Source organism: Antrostomus carolinensis, unplaced genomic scaffold, assembly GCF_000700745.2.
Source record: "Antrostomus carolinensis isolate BGI_N321 unplaced genomic scaffold, ASM70074v2 scaffold9895, whole genome shotgun sequence".
In the NCBI taxonomy this organism is placed as follows: Eukaryota; Metazoa; Chordata; class Aves; order Caprimulgiformes; family Caprimulgidae; genus Antrostomus; species Antrostomus carolinensis.
In genome coordinates this window covers 1-13382 of record NW_010314224.1, presented here as the reverse complement: position 1 = coordinate 13382, position 13382 = coordinate 1, and the positions used below count along the sequence as shown (strand labels likewise).

At 44.9% G+C, this 13382-nt stretch overlaps 1 protein-coding gene across 1 annotated transcript; it reads left to right on the top strand.

The window, feature by feature from the left end:
* Nucleotides 1-261: 261 nt before the first annotated feature.
* On the top strand, nucleotides 262-11582 carry NASP (nuclear autoantigenic sperm protein). Its single transcript, XM_010167568.1, has 14 exons — nucleotides 262-311; nucleotides 1118-1228; nucleotides 1765-1845; nucleotides 2038-2135; nucleotides 2855-3748; nucleotides 5617-5699; nucleotides 6660-6736; nucleotides 7433-7506; nucleotides 8559-8747; nucleotides 8988-9154; nucleotides 9586-9639; nucleotides 9730-9801; nucleotides 10807-10938; nucleotides 11416-11582. Exons 1-14 carry the CDS (start codon nucleotides 262-264, stop codon nucleotides 11467-11469), a joined length of 2136 nt encoding a protein of 711 aa, XP_010165870.1. The 3' UTR covers nucleotides 11470-11582.
* Nucleotides 11583-13382: the final 1800 nt, after the last annotated feature.

The window sequence follows — 13382 nt, the reverse complement described above, 5'->3', positions numbered from 1 at the left end:
GGTGGGTGGCCCTGGCTTTGGGGCAGCAGATCTGCGGCCAGCGCGATGTGACCTGGGTGATTCGGTCCTTCACCCAGACTGTAAACAAAACAGAAACTAACAGGTTTCTGCATGAGACAGCCAGAGCGTGCAACGGCCTGGGCACTGGCTCGGGGGGGCTGAGGCACCGCTCCCGGCTTGGGTTTCACACCCCCAGAGCTCAGCTCCTGTCACAAAATGGGTGACCTGTTATAAACGCTTATTCAATGCTCTCTTTGCAGGATGGAAGAGGAATTGGCAGCTCCTTCCACATCCACAGACAAGACAGAGAGGTACGGTGGGAGTCTGAGTTGTCAGTTACTGAAGTACACAAAGTCTGGGGGTTGTGGAGTGAAACAAAGAGGTCGCCCTTCGAACTGGTTGTTAGGCTTGAAGTTTAACAGATGCAGGTGTTGTGGATGCTGAAAATTTGTGCTCACCAGTAGTCTGCACAAATCTAGTGCAACAAAACTCTTTCAAGGACTAATAAATGCCCAAATACCAACTGTTGTTTAGGAACTTCTTGATCTGTGAGTTGGTGCCGAGGAAGCATTGGGGAGGAACGAGTATGTCACTAGCGTGTGGTTGTACCACTCGTTGGGCAGCTCCTTGTGTATGGAAATGGAGCTGTGTCAGATGCACTGAATTGAAATTAAGACTTGCATCTGTCCTCCTCAGATGCATCGTGGTGTGCTATGAAAGGTCACAACTTAAATTTATTCTTTGTTGAACTAACATAAGAGCCTGCTGAAGCGCTGTACGGTACTCAGTGTTGTATTGGTGTGCAACTGTTAAAGTATGTTCTTAGTGTCCGTTGTTATATCAGATTCTGATACCTGCTTCTTGCAGCAGTTGGTTAAAATTCACCTGTCTGTCCTTGGTCATCAAAACTAGAAGTTGTTCCAGAATTTAAAAAAAAAACAACTAAACAAAAACAAACTAGAATAACAACCGGGTAATTCAAACCAGTGTAACGTATGCAGCTCACTCATATAAAGCTGCCTGGGTTTTGAAAGCTGGATAAGATGTTTTGTGATTACTATGGAAACTAACAGAATCTCATGTTTAATTAATTTCTAATTTTTTTCCCCCTCTCCAGTATGGATGTGGATGGAGAATCGAAGAAGCTATTGGGTTTAGGACAGAAGCACTTGGTAATGGGAAATATTCCAGCTGCTGTTAATGCCTTCCAGGAAGCTGCCAGCTTACTGTGAGTAGTAGAATGTTTTGTGTATTTTTGTAGGGCCTGGTTTTCAGCCTGATTATACTGATGTGGCTTATTACAGAAAGGTTGAGATTTTTAACTTGCGTATGCTGCTGTATTGATAATACAACTACTTAAATTAACTCGGGTGTTGGACAGTACTGTAGCTGTGCAATATACACAGCTTTTGTCGTAGTAATTGCCAGTGCAGTTCCCTAAGGTGGAAAAGGGATTTGATGTTTTATTTTGCAGTGTATGGTTCTGCTGTAGTCTGTTAATATGGAAATAATGGGATAGTGTTACTTGCTAGCAACTTCTTTGCTAGCCTTGATCAGTCTCTGAGGGTGGTACCTCTTTGGGTTTTAGAGTGATTTGCTTTGCTGGATGTTTGAGAGCTAAGTGAGGAGCATGCATTGTTTGTTTGAAACAGTGGGAGATGAGCTAAGAAACTGATTATTTCTGTTTAGTGATTTTTAGCTTCCAAGTTCATGTATCGGAATCTGAAGTAGGCACAGGCGAATAATTATCTGTTACTTTTGTAGGGGTAAAAAATATGGTGAGACAGCGGATGAGTGTGCAGAAGCTTTTTTTTACTATGGCAAATCTCTCCTGGAGTTGGCAAGGTATGCTAACAGTTTCTCATTTGATTAAGAGTCTGCCTGGGATAACAAGATTTCATCCTCGTATAGACGAGGTTACACTACAGCTTCTAGGTGCAGGGTTGCACTGGGTGGGATGGACCATGGCATTGCAGCTTGTGCGGTTAAAGTGTTATTACAAGAGTCAAGGGATAACACAACTTTTATTCCCTTTAGAATGGAAAACGGTGTGCTGGGAAATGCCTTAGAGGGGGTGCATGTTGAAGAAGAAGCAGAAAAAGCTGAAGAAGCTTCTGCTTTACCAACTGTTGACGGTATGTAAAGCTGTCAGCCTTGTCGTGGAGGCACCAAGCTGTGTTTTCTTGTCTAAATGATCCAAGTTCAGTCCATCAGTATCTTAGGCAGCCTGAATCATTCTGTTGAAACTCTTTAACAGGTTGAATGGACTGTTTTGGTTTTTTTTTCTAATCTTGGTTAAAGATTGAACAAAACCTCTCAAACTTCTGCAAGGGACTGGTCACTGAAAGCATGTGTGAAGGGTCACCAGGTACCTGTGTCCTGAAACACGGCATTTAAACTCGCTTTCTTAAGCTTCACAGTCAACTTGAACTGCTTTGTAACCTTGTAGCAGTACAGTGTCTGTAGTAGGACAGCTCAGAGTCTCTGTAAAAAGTAACTATTTGATACTACCTGCAGCTGGAAATAATACAGGAATTCCTGTCAATCCAGACTATTAAGGCACTGGCACCTCTTGCTTAGCTGTGACTAAAAACGCTAGCGCGCAAAACTGCACCCTGCTTGAGCGGCTGCTTGCAACAATGCAGGCTGGGGAAGGGGAAGGGGTTTGCTTAGTTTGAGCTACTATGTTGGTTGTGTCCTAATTCCTTGTACTTTGAAAACTGAGCTTTTAGGAATGTCATCTAAACTGATGGCAAACCAACACACTGGAGGGTCTGAGGGTGGTATTGTCAGTGCCCATTAATGTCTTTATCACTAAACTCGAAGGAATGTTTATGCTTCCTCAATCATGTAGAAGAAGCAAGGGAGGAGTTGAGAGAACAGGTATATAACTCCATGGGGGAAAAGGAAGACGCCAAAAAGTCTCCAGAAGAGTCTCCAGTACTAGCTGAAAAGGAAATCAAAGAGGAAGACATTGAGATGAAAGAGATCACAGAAGAAAAACCAATAGAAGAAGCAGTTGCTGAAAAAGACATAAAGCTTGAAGAAGCTGAAGAGAAGATGTCAGCTTCAGAAAAAGAAGTAACTTCAGCAGAGCAGAAGCAGCAGGTAGCTGTGGAAAAGGAGGCTGCGAAAGAGGAGGCAGCTGTGGAAGAGAAAGTAGTGGAAAAAGAGCAGAAGATGGTGCCTGAAGTCAAGGTAGCAGAGGCAGCTGAGGAGAAGGAGAGAACACCAGAAGTGTCAGACAAGGAGGCAAAGGCAGCTGTGGAAGAGGCTGAAGCTGGAGAAGCAGCTGTGGAAGAGAAGGGAGAGGCAGGAGAGCAGACAGCAGAAGCAACAGAAAAAGAACCAGCTGTGGAGAAGGGAGAGGCTGTAGAAGGGCAGGCAGAGGCAGCTGTGGAAGAGAAGGCAGTAGCACAAGTGACAGCAGAAGTGCAGGCAGCAGTCGCTGTGGAGCAGAAAGAAGCTGCAGAAGGGGAAGCAGAGGCAGCTGAACAGAAGAAGGTGGAGGAGAAACAAGAACCAGTAGAGACAGCTACAGAAGAGAAACCAGATGAATCTAAAGAGACAGAGTCCTCAAAGGAACCTGTGCCCACAGAGGGCAAAGAGCCATCTAATGACATGGAAGAAAAGGCTGAAGTAGCTGCTAAGGTAGAGAAAGAGGAAAAGAAAGATGACCTGATGGAAGAGGGCGAAGGTGCTAAGGTAGAGAAAGAAGAGAAAGATGACCTGATGGAAGAGGGAGAAGGTAACAGTGAGAGGAGAAAAGTACTTGTGGGTGGATGACTTGATGGATTTGGCTAACAATGGGTAAAAAGTGTTCCATTCAGAATTTTCTGTTTGCCTTAGAATAAGGAAAAGGCACAGTAAAGGGGCTCTTGAAGGATTTTACATCCAAGTTTCAAGGTATAGTGAATAGTCCCAGTTTCTGTAGACTAACGCTTAACTAACTGCAAAGCAAATCTTACTTGAAAGCAAACTTACAGCCCTGTGAAACGTGTAAGTGACGGCTAGGCTGGTGGAGAATACTGAATGGATGTTCACTTGCATGCGTCTGGGTTTGTTGCACTAACCTCCAAATAACTTGAAACACAAGTTGACTCTGGTTATAACATTGTTTTATTTTATAACACTGGAGCAGGAAAATAACAGCTAAATACATCATAAAATAGTAAGTTAACTTTTGGTGGGGGGGAGGATCTCTTCATTTGAGGCTTTTGGGTGGTAATTGCAAGTGGGAATTTGGTTGAAAAATCTAAACTTAATTTGCCCTGGAACCTGAAGGCTTATTGCTGCCATCTAGTACAGTCCTCCAGCTACATAGCTCTTCGTGCTGTTCTGCTTCCCTGCTTCATTTTAGCTGTTTTCAGGATTATATTGAAGTAACCTAGTAAAACTTACAGGTTTTGAAGTATTGCGTGGTCTTAGTAGGCCAGTGCTTTCTATTGCACAAGTTAATTGATGAGCTCGTAATTGAAACTTTGCTTGTCAGTAACTTGGCTTCACAGGAAGAACCTTATTTTAGGAGTGGCAAATATTCAGACTAAACAGTTCAGGATGGTAAAAGGATTTGTACTGCTGAGCACAGCAAACACTCAGTGGGGAAGCAGCTGCCTAACAAGGTGTCAGTCTGGACTGTGTGACTGAATATAAACGAAGAGTAGCTGTCCACTCCTCATCATCCTGTGAAGGGCTGCTTCTCTATGCATACTGCTGCTTTGGGTTTTGTTTTTTTCCCCAACTCTGTTAGTGTGAGGACACTTGAACATCCTGGTCTGATGCTGTGTCATTCCAGACTCATTCTAATACTTAAAACTTTACTTCCTAACATTTCTTCTGCTTTACCTTTGGTCAAGCTGTCCTCATACTTACGGGTTTGGCCCTCTCAGTGATAGGTGTGTGCTTTTTGGGAGCTGGACTAATGAGCTCACAGGTTCTCTAAGTCCCCACCCTCTCCAGCTCCTGTTATTCTGGGATTAGTCAGTGCTCATGATGGGGGAATTAAGCGTGTGACTTAGAGCACTGGTTGACTTGCATGTCAGAAGTTAGTAGCCATACTCCTTCACTGCATATTTTCCCAAAGACTTTCCTACTGGTAGAATAGATCATGCAACACTCCCACACAGTATCACAGGTCAAATCAGTGCTACACAATAGCAGGTTCATTAATAACATTGACACTTAAATGTCTGACATGAGGAACATGAATTCAGAAAGAGTCTTATTTGTACGCAGCTTGGCAGCTATCTTGCTGAAAATGCTTGTCACCTGTAGCACGAAGTCCAGCATCTGAGCAGTACCTCCAGGGCTGCTCAGGGCCCCGTGGCTTCAGTGGGAGCTCACAATGCATTTGTGAGAACTGGCTTCTAGGTAAGTTTATGTTCTAGATAGTATGAAGTTAAACTTTAAACAAGGACTAAGGTAGCCTGGAACTACTTTAGTCTAACACTTTCAGCAAGATGGCTGCTGCTGAGAATTTAATGTATCTGTGCTCTTCTTGCATCGCACATCTAACCTGTCACTGGAAGGATGAGGGCTGGATATAATGTATTCTGCCTGACACCATGTGAAGCAAGTGTAGGATCAACCAGGGTTCTTATTCTACTTTCCTTGTAGAAACAGAAGAATCTGAAGAGGAAGATAAAGAAAACGATAAAGCTGAAGATGATAAGGAGAATGAATTGGCAGTGGAAGACAAGGTGAGATTGCGAATCTCTGATATCAGTGCTTGTGGAAGAGTTCAGCACTTGTCTAAATGTCATGTTAATATCTTTATAAAAGCTCACTTGTATTTCATTTAGCCCTGTGTAGGAAACTGCTTTTGAAAACCCATGTTATGTAAGGAAGGGGCAGTGTTACGCATGGTCTGTGTTGTAGAATCTTGCTCAGCTCGGTCTGTAAACTTGCACTTGTTTAATTATGCCAAAACAAATGCTTGCAGTCTGCTGATGAGTAATGCAGCCTGGTAAGTGTAGGGGCAGCAGGGAGAGTTGCTTTAGCCTGTCACCAAAGTTAGTTACTTGTAGCAGCTTATTCTCTGCTTGTTTTGTCATTGTCTCACTATGCATGTTGAATGCACCCAGTCCAGGAAGCCATGATTAAGATGGGAATTTAGTGGGAAGTGTAGTGCTGCTTAAATCTGAGGTGTTGTGTTGATACAGCGGTCAAAACACCCAGAAAAATCTGAAACCCATCAGAGTGTGGTATTAAGCATGCTAGACAGCTGCCTTGAATAGAATATGTCTCTCTTCAGACTTATCTAGTGAACTTCAAAAGTTCATTTAAAAAAAAATAAAGTGTAACATCAACTCCTTTATTTAGCTTTTGCTTCATGTAAGTAGCACCTTAAACAAAATCTTATTCTTGGGATGATATTGGTGCTTGGTGTCCTGTTGTTTCTGGAAGAAAATTAAGGCCATGTCAACTAACAATGTAAGCTTATGTTCCACTGAAAACATCTTCATTGCAGGCAAAGTCTTGGTTGATACAATAACCTCCTCTAGATTTTCTTTTTTTTTCTCCTCCTTTTTTCTCCTAATGGTAAACTGTTTACCTCTTGAATAAATTTATTTCTTGACAACACTGCTTAGAAACTTAGTGTCGTTTGATGTGTATATAACCAAGTCACTTAATCTTTAATGCATTTCTAGTCTTTACAGGAGAGTGAAGAGGATGAAATTGGAAATCTTGAGCTTGCCTGGGACATGCTGGAGTTGGCAAAAGTCATTTACAAGAGGTAAAGACTTAAGTCATTGTGAACTGAGGGAGTGGCATAAGTGTTGTGGTTTAACTTGGCTGGTAGCCAAACACCACACAGCTGCTCGCTCACTCTCCCCTGCCCCAGGGAATAGGGGAGAGAAACGGAGGAGTAAAGGGACTTGTAGGTTGAGATAAAAACAATTTAATAAGTGAAATAAAATTAAAATAATAATGATAATAGAATATGCACATTAGTGATGCACAGTGCAGTTGCTTGCCACTCGCTGATCAATGCCCAGCCTGTCCTGGCTAGTGATCCTGGAGGAGAGAGAATCCTGAAACCACAATCCCAGAAGAGAGTGAGTGCTTTTTGGCCAGCCCTCATTTATATTCTGAGCATGACACTATATGACATGGAATATCCCATTGGCATATCCAAATGCCAGTTTGGATCTGTTATTCTTGCTGTGCTCCCCCAACTGCTTCTGCACCTGCAGACTAGCAAAACAGGGGCAGTTGGAAAGTCCTTGATTTCCCAGCCACAACTGAAAACATTGTATTATCAGCATTCTTCTCATACCAAATCCCATACTGAATCCAAACCAGCACTAGTCTAGCTACTAACAATAAAATTAGCTGTATCCAGCTGAAACCAGGACACATAAGTCATTAGTGAATGTGGCATATTCTGATCAGGATTTGAAAACTACTTTTTTTTTTTTTCTTGATTTAGACAAGAAACAAAAGAAGCTCAGCTCCATGCGGCTCAAGCTCATCTAAAGCTAGGAGAAGTTAGCATTGAATCTGGTAAGTAATACTAATTCTCAGGTACCAAGTGTTCAGTTCTGCTTTCTGTCACTGTTTTGCACTTTAAAATGAGTGGAGGTGAGTTAGGGCTGTTAAGATGAAAATAAAAATTCCTTTGTCTAATTATGACAGTGCAGCCATGTGAGAAGCTTTGGAATCGATGGATGGCCAAGTTGGTGCTTTAAACAGGATAGTCCATGTTCTTCCAGAACAGTGAGAAAAACCTTTGAGTGAGAAGTAATGTGTTACTAGATCAAAACCAGCCTTGTGTTCTGCTTCGCAGGCAAGGCTTGGTTAGCTTCACACTTACTGAAGTAGTGAGTTGCTGAGCTCCCTAGGAGGTGTCAGTACCATGTCACTTGCAGAACATAAAGACTGCAAATGAAAAAGGGTTGACTCTTAGAGTTTCCAGAATCCCAGGCTGTGGTCAGGAAAGACTCTGTGTTATGCAGCAGAGAAAAGGAGCGGGAAGCAAGCCCCAGGTTTGTGCCTTCTAACATCTTATCTGCCCTTCAGTTAAAAATGTTTCAGTCTTGTTAAATCCAAGTGTAATCTTTTTCTGTGGCAAACACTGGAAATAATCCAACAGGTTTCTGGACCAGGGCTACAAAATGAGGGGTTGTGTGTCACGTCACTAGAATGCATCAGTGGAGGGCTTGACTGAAAGGTAGCAGAGGACTATCCTTAGCTCTAGATTCAAGCTGCAGTTGTGGTTGTTTATGTTCAATTCCTGGTAGTAGGTAAAACAGCAGGATTTGTGTGCCTGGCTTTGACTTGGCTGCTCAGGTCACTGTGCTGCTGTAAATAGACAAAGTGCTCTGGAGAGAACCGGAGGAACCGGACTCTAAACAATCTTAGAGGGGGGAGGCAGTGTTGTCACTTGATATCTGAAAGCAGCCTCTCACTGAACTCAACTGCTGTGTTCAATGGTTGTTCTGTTTTCAGACTACATAAAGTGTAACAAAATACAGAGTAACTGAGTAATGGTTGAGATCTTGCTTGTTTGGAGCAATGAGTGTGGTTTGTAAAGACATCATGGCTTGCTCCTATAGAAAACTACACGCAGGCTATAGAAGAGTTCCAGGCCTGCCTGGCCCTGCAGCAGAAGTACCTGGAGGCTCACGACCGCCTGCTCGCCGAGAGTCACTACCAGCTGGCGCTGGCCTACCACTACAACAGCCAGTTCGATGAGGCCGTGTTGCAGTTTGGGAAATCTGTAGAAGTCATTGACAAGAGACTGGGTAAGAGGATTTCTGAAACTGCTTGGTGAATACGAGAGCTTTTGCAAGTCTTTAAAGCAGACTTTGACTGCCTTGTTACCTTGCTGTGCAAATGTTTGCTGGTCTGAAAGTGGCAGCAGGCTATACTGATGTCAGAACTGTTGAAACTGTGTGTGTTAGCAGACACTTGCCTCTGGATTTTGATAATTGGACAGCTACTTTGTCTTCAGGTTTTTTGCCATGATAACTGTTTCATCCTAGCAATGCTTACTGAGCGAATAAAGAAGGCAGAAAGTGGGTCCCCTGAAGACGAGAAGGAGATTGAAGAGCTGAAGGGACTGCTTCCTGAAATTAAGGAAAAGATAGAAGATTCAAAGGAGTCTCAGAAGAGTGCAAGAGTAGCAGAGCTGGCACTGAAAGCAACTCTGGTTAGTGTGTGCTGTGGTTTCCTTTCAACCAAACATCCTACCAGTGAGAGCTGAAGTAAACCAGTAACAGGAGGAGCTCAGACGTGATCGTACAGATGAGGGGCTGGTGGTTGCTCACAAATGTTACAGGCTGTGACTGTGAGAAGAAAACTGAGGCAGCTGACATCTAAAGGGAGGGTGGTTAGTAAATACACTGACATTAATTGTTCCAAACTAAACTGGAATTTAATAGGCTTCTATAGCAAATTATTGTGTCAGGGCTGGAAGTGACGGGTCAGCCAAACGAGAATGGACTGAGTGTTGCATCTGCCCTGTGTGTAAGTGCAGAGTGCAGTGTGGAGACAATGAGAAGTTGGGTTTTCTGTCCCTTTCTAAACTAGCTTATAGGGTCTTGCCAGAACTTGTTAACTATTTCTTCTGCTTTTCTTAAGGTTGGAACTACATCTGGCTTTGCACAAAGTGAAGACAGTGGTTCTGTTTCCACAGTAAGTCAATTAAAGATTATGTTGATCATTCATGTCTGCTCTAAGGATTACTGTTTGCTGTTACTCATCTGTCAATGTTTGTTGTAATAGATTCCAGTAAGAAAAGCAGCTGATGGTGCATCTCAGTGTGTTACAGACATCTCTCACCTAGTCAGGAAAAAGGTGAGTCAAGAAATGACTAGTTGAGCAAATGGTTTGTTAAAGTACCACTGGCTTGCTCTGTATAGTTGGGTTTCTTGGCTTGAAGCTTTTTTTTTCCTTAACTTAGTTCTATAATGGAAAGAACACCCTAAAAGTAAAACCAAAATAGTGTGTGAAACTCCTTTCCCCTGGGAGCCCATCAGTCTGGGAACCATCCAGCCTCCAGGAGACCAGTTCTTGATGGTTCAGTACCCTGCCTGACCCACACTGGTTTAGCATTTGAGCTCAGTTGTGTGGCTTCTGCAGGTGTTCTCTGAACAAGTGCCCTCTGCTGAGGACCTGCCAGAAGAGCAGGGTGGCCTACAGATGTTAAGAAAAGGGCAAGCAACCAGGCTGTGTTGGGTTCCCTTCTTCCCAAGTGGAAATGGAGAATTAGGCTTAATAAACAGCAAAGCCAGTCTAACGGTAGTAATGCTAAACTGCCTCTTTCAGGGATAATGTGGTGAGCACTAGGTTCCTCTAAAGGTTTATGGGTTTTTTTTTTTCTAGAACTGTTTGCTAATGTAACTAAAATTATCCCCTGTGGGATCTTACGTTGAGTGCTGCTGTGGCACAGCCTGGCCTGTGTTATATTGGCCTCTCTCAGTTCAGGTTTGCCTGAAGCAGCTTTCATCTATTTCACACAGGTGATTGTAAGTGTTGTAGATGCCCTAAATCTACCCCCTTAACTGCTGCCTGGCTCAGCAGTTGTGTGTTTTGTTGTCAAATGATAACTAAGGATAATCTGGCACTATAGATATTAGCACCTAAATAATGTCTTACTGGAAATCCTTTGTGGTTGAGACCTCTGTATTGAAGCTTCAGAGCTTTGGTTAAGTCCTAACACTTTACTTGAGTATCCGAATGTGGCAAGTAGAAGTTGAATAGATAATATGCAATGACATTGAGATGCTAACTTTCTATAAATAAATAAATCAATTTAACTTTCATTTGTACATTGTGAAGAATAAACAATTTTGTCTTCAGAGGAAACCAGAGGAAGAGACTCAACAGGGAGACAATGAAGCTAAGAAATCTAAACCAGAGCCAGCTGTCAATGGTGGTGGTGGTGATACTGCTCCCAGTGGAAATGAGGTTGCAGAAAAAATGGAAGAGGAGGTGGGCAGCTGAGTCAGGAGTCTGTGCTGCACTTGTTTGGTTTTTTTTCTCCTCTCTTCAGGCATGGTTTTGTGCCTGGTATAGATGCCCTGGTTTTATTGCCTGCTGGTCTTCATAAATCTTCCCCAATGAGATGGGGAATATTCCCCAGCTGACAGGATGCATGTTGTTGTACGGTGGTGTCTGACACTATGTGGGCTGGAAGGACACCAGCTGTGGAGTCTTGCAGCCTGTGGGGTGGGACAGAAGCATGTTCTGGGTATTCAAGTTGGGCTGAACTGCAGCACAGGGCCCTTCCCCAGAGTGTTTTTAATACTTCTCACTTGGGTTACAATTGTCAGTATTTTAGGATAGTGTTGGGCTGTGAAGACCAGCAAAGCATGTGTAGTCAGAAACCTTGAACTGCTGCTGCATGAGTTGGTGCTGTAGGGCAGTGTCTTGTTTTTCTTAAGAACAAAACCTTTTCTTTTCTTTTAGACAGAGAAAAGGCCACAAGCAGAATCAGGGGCTGCAGTTGAAAGCACAGTATGATAATTCTTTAACCTTGGACACTCCTCTCCTTACAAGGAAAATGGTTTTGTATATAGTGTATTTTTTCACTTTTTGGCAACTTTTGTATGACTTCAATAAAGATTGTAAGCAAATGGTCCCTGTTTTCATGAAGGAAATTCACTGCAGTCTGGTCTAGGGGAAGTCTAAATCAGCCCGTTTTGCCTTTGCTGGGGCTTGGGAAAGGACACAAGGTCAGTGCCTCCCTCAACCCTGAGCTGCCTTCACTGTGCTGGGGAAGGCTGATAAGAGCTTTTCTGGCCCCTGCACCCTTTATAACTGCCAGTGTTGGTGTATCCCTGGTTCTGCTCTACCCCTTTATACCTCTGCTTTTGGGGGGGAGAGCTTGTGGTGATGGAGGGAGGGTGGAGCAGGGGCTGCTGGCTCCTCCCAGTGAGCTGGCTAACCCCTGAGCCAGCCTCTCCCCATCTGGGCCCAAGTGGGGATGGGAGGCTCCTCTGGGACAAAATGAGGAGGGGGCTGTATACATATAAATGAAGAAGGTCAAGAAGTGGAGAGCAGTGGGCTGAAGCCATTTATTAAACACCCACCATGGCCTCAAGCACAGTTCAGGGAATGCTGCTGGGGCTTTTCCTGGTTCCTGGGGCTGAGCCATGAATGCTTCTTGTGAGGCTTCCCCCAGAGAGGGCTTGGGGTGGGTAAGGAAAGGGAAAAAGGGGCTGTGCCCTCTGCTGCTCCCCAAACCCTCCCAGTGACCTGGGTGAAACACTTGATCGGTGGGCACTGTCCTGGGGTGAGGAGCAGCCTGCGGTGCTGGCTGAGCCATGGGGCTTGGTGGCTCCTGGCTTTGGGACAGGACTGTGGGAGAAGACTGTCCTCTCCTGCTCTGGCTGCTGCTGAAGTGCCCAGAGCCTCTCTGGTCCCAGCAGGGACCCCATATGCTTCCCCCTGGCCCCAGTGCTAATTCCACAGCTGGTCCCAAGCCCCCATCCCTGCAGCTGTAACACATTTTGCTGTCCCCTTGTTGCACTAAGAGTTGCCCCAGCTTGGTGGGGGGTGCCGGGGGCTGCCAGGCAGTGGCATGGCCCATTCCTGGCTCACCTTCGGGGAGGTTTGTGCTGCACCGGGGGCTCCTGAACAGGAGGGGGGTCCTCCAGGGCCACAAAAGAGGTGAGGGGTAGGTCAGGGGGGACATGCAGGTGGCTGGGGGCTGCAGGGCTGCCTGTCCCCAGGGCTGGCCTGGGGGACTCCTAGGAAAGGAGAAAAGTGGCGTTAACAAGGGGGTGGGGGTCCCAGCACTGTCCTGCCACTGGCACTGCCAGGAGCTGCCCAGCCACCCCAGGCCACACGGCGTTGGGTGCGCAGAGCAAATCACGCCACTAGTTCAGCACTGGGGGGACACAAACCTCCTGCCCCAGTGGCCCCAGCTCTGGGGGTCACATGTCATAGAATCATAGACTCATAGAATAGATTGGGTTGGAAAAGACCTCCAAGATCATCAAGTCCAACCCCTGATCCAACTCCAATTACTATATCATGGCACTAAGGGCCACGTCCAATCTCTTTTTAAAAACCTCCAGGGATGGTGAATCCACCACCTCTCTGGGCAGGCCGTTCCAGTGCCTGATTACCCTCTCTGTAAAGAATTTCTTCCTAACATCTAACCTAAACCTCCCCTGGCAGAGCTTGAGCCCATGCCCCCTTGTCCTATTGTTGGTTGCCTGGGAGAAGAGACCAACCCCCACCTGGCTATAACCTCCTTGAAGAGAGTGATGAGGTCACCTCTAAGCCTTCTCTTCTCCAGACTAAACAACCCCAGCTCCCTCAGCCTCTCCTCATAGGACTTGTGCTCAAGTCCCCAGCTGTGGCCAAGGGAGCAGTTCCTCAATCACAAAATCATAGCCTGGGCTGGGTTGGAAGGGACCTTAAAGCTC

What these genes read in the sequence shown, in the direction of transcription:
- NASP (XM_010167568.1), top strand. Translation starts at nt 262, where the DNA reads ATGGAAGAGGAATTGGCAGCTCCTTCCACATCCACAGACAAGACAGAG. An exon ending in TCTCTCCTGGAGTTGGCAAG is followed by an intron (nt 1,846 to 2,037) that starts GTATGCTAACAG and finishes TATTCCCTTTAG; the next exon opens with AATGGAAAACGGTGTGCTGG. An exon ending in GCAAAAGTCATTTACAAGAG is followed by an intron (nt 6,737 to 7,432) that starts GTAAAGACTTAA and finishes TTCTTGATTTAG; the next exon opens with ACAAGAAACAAAAGAAGCTC.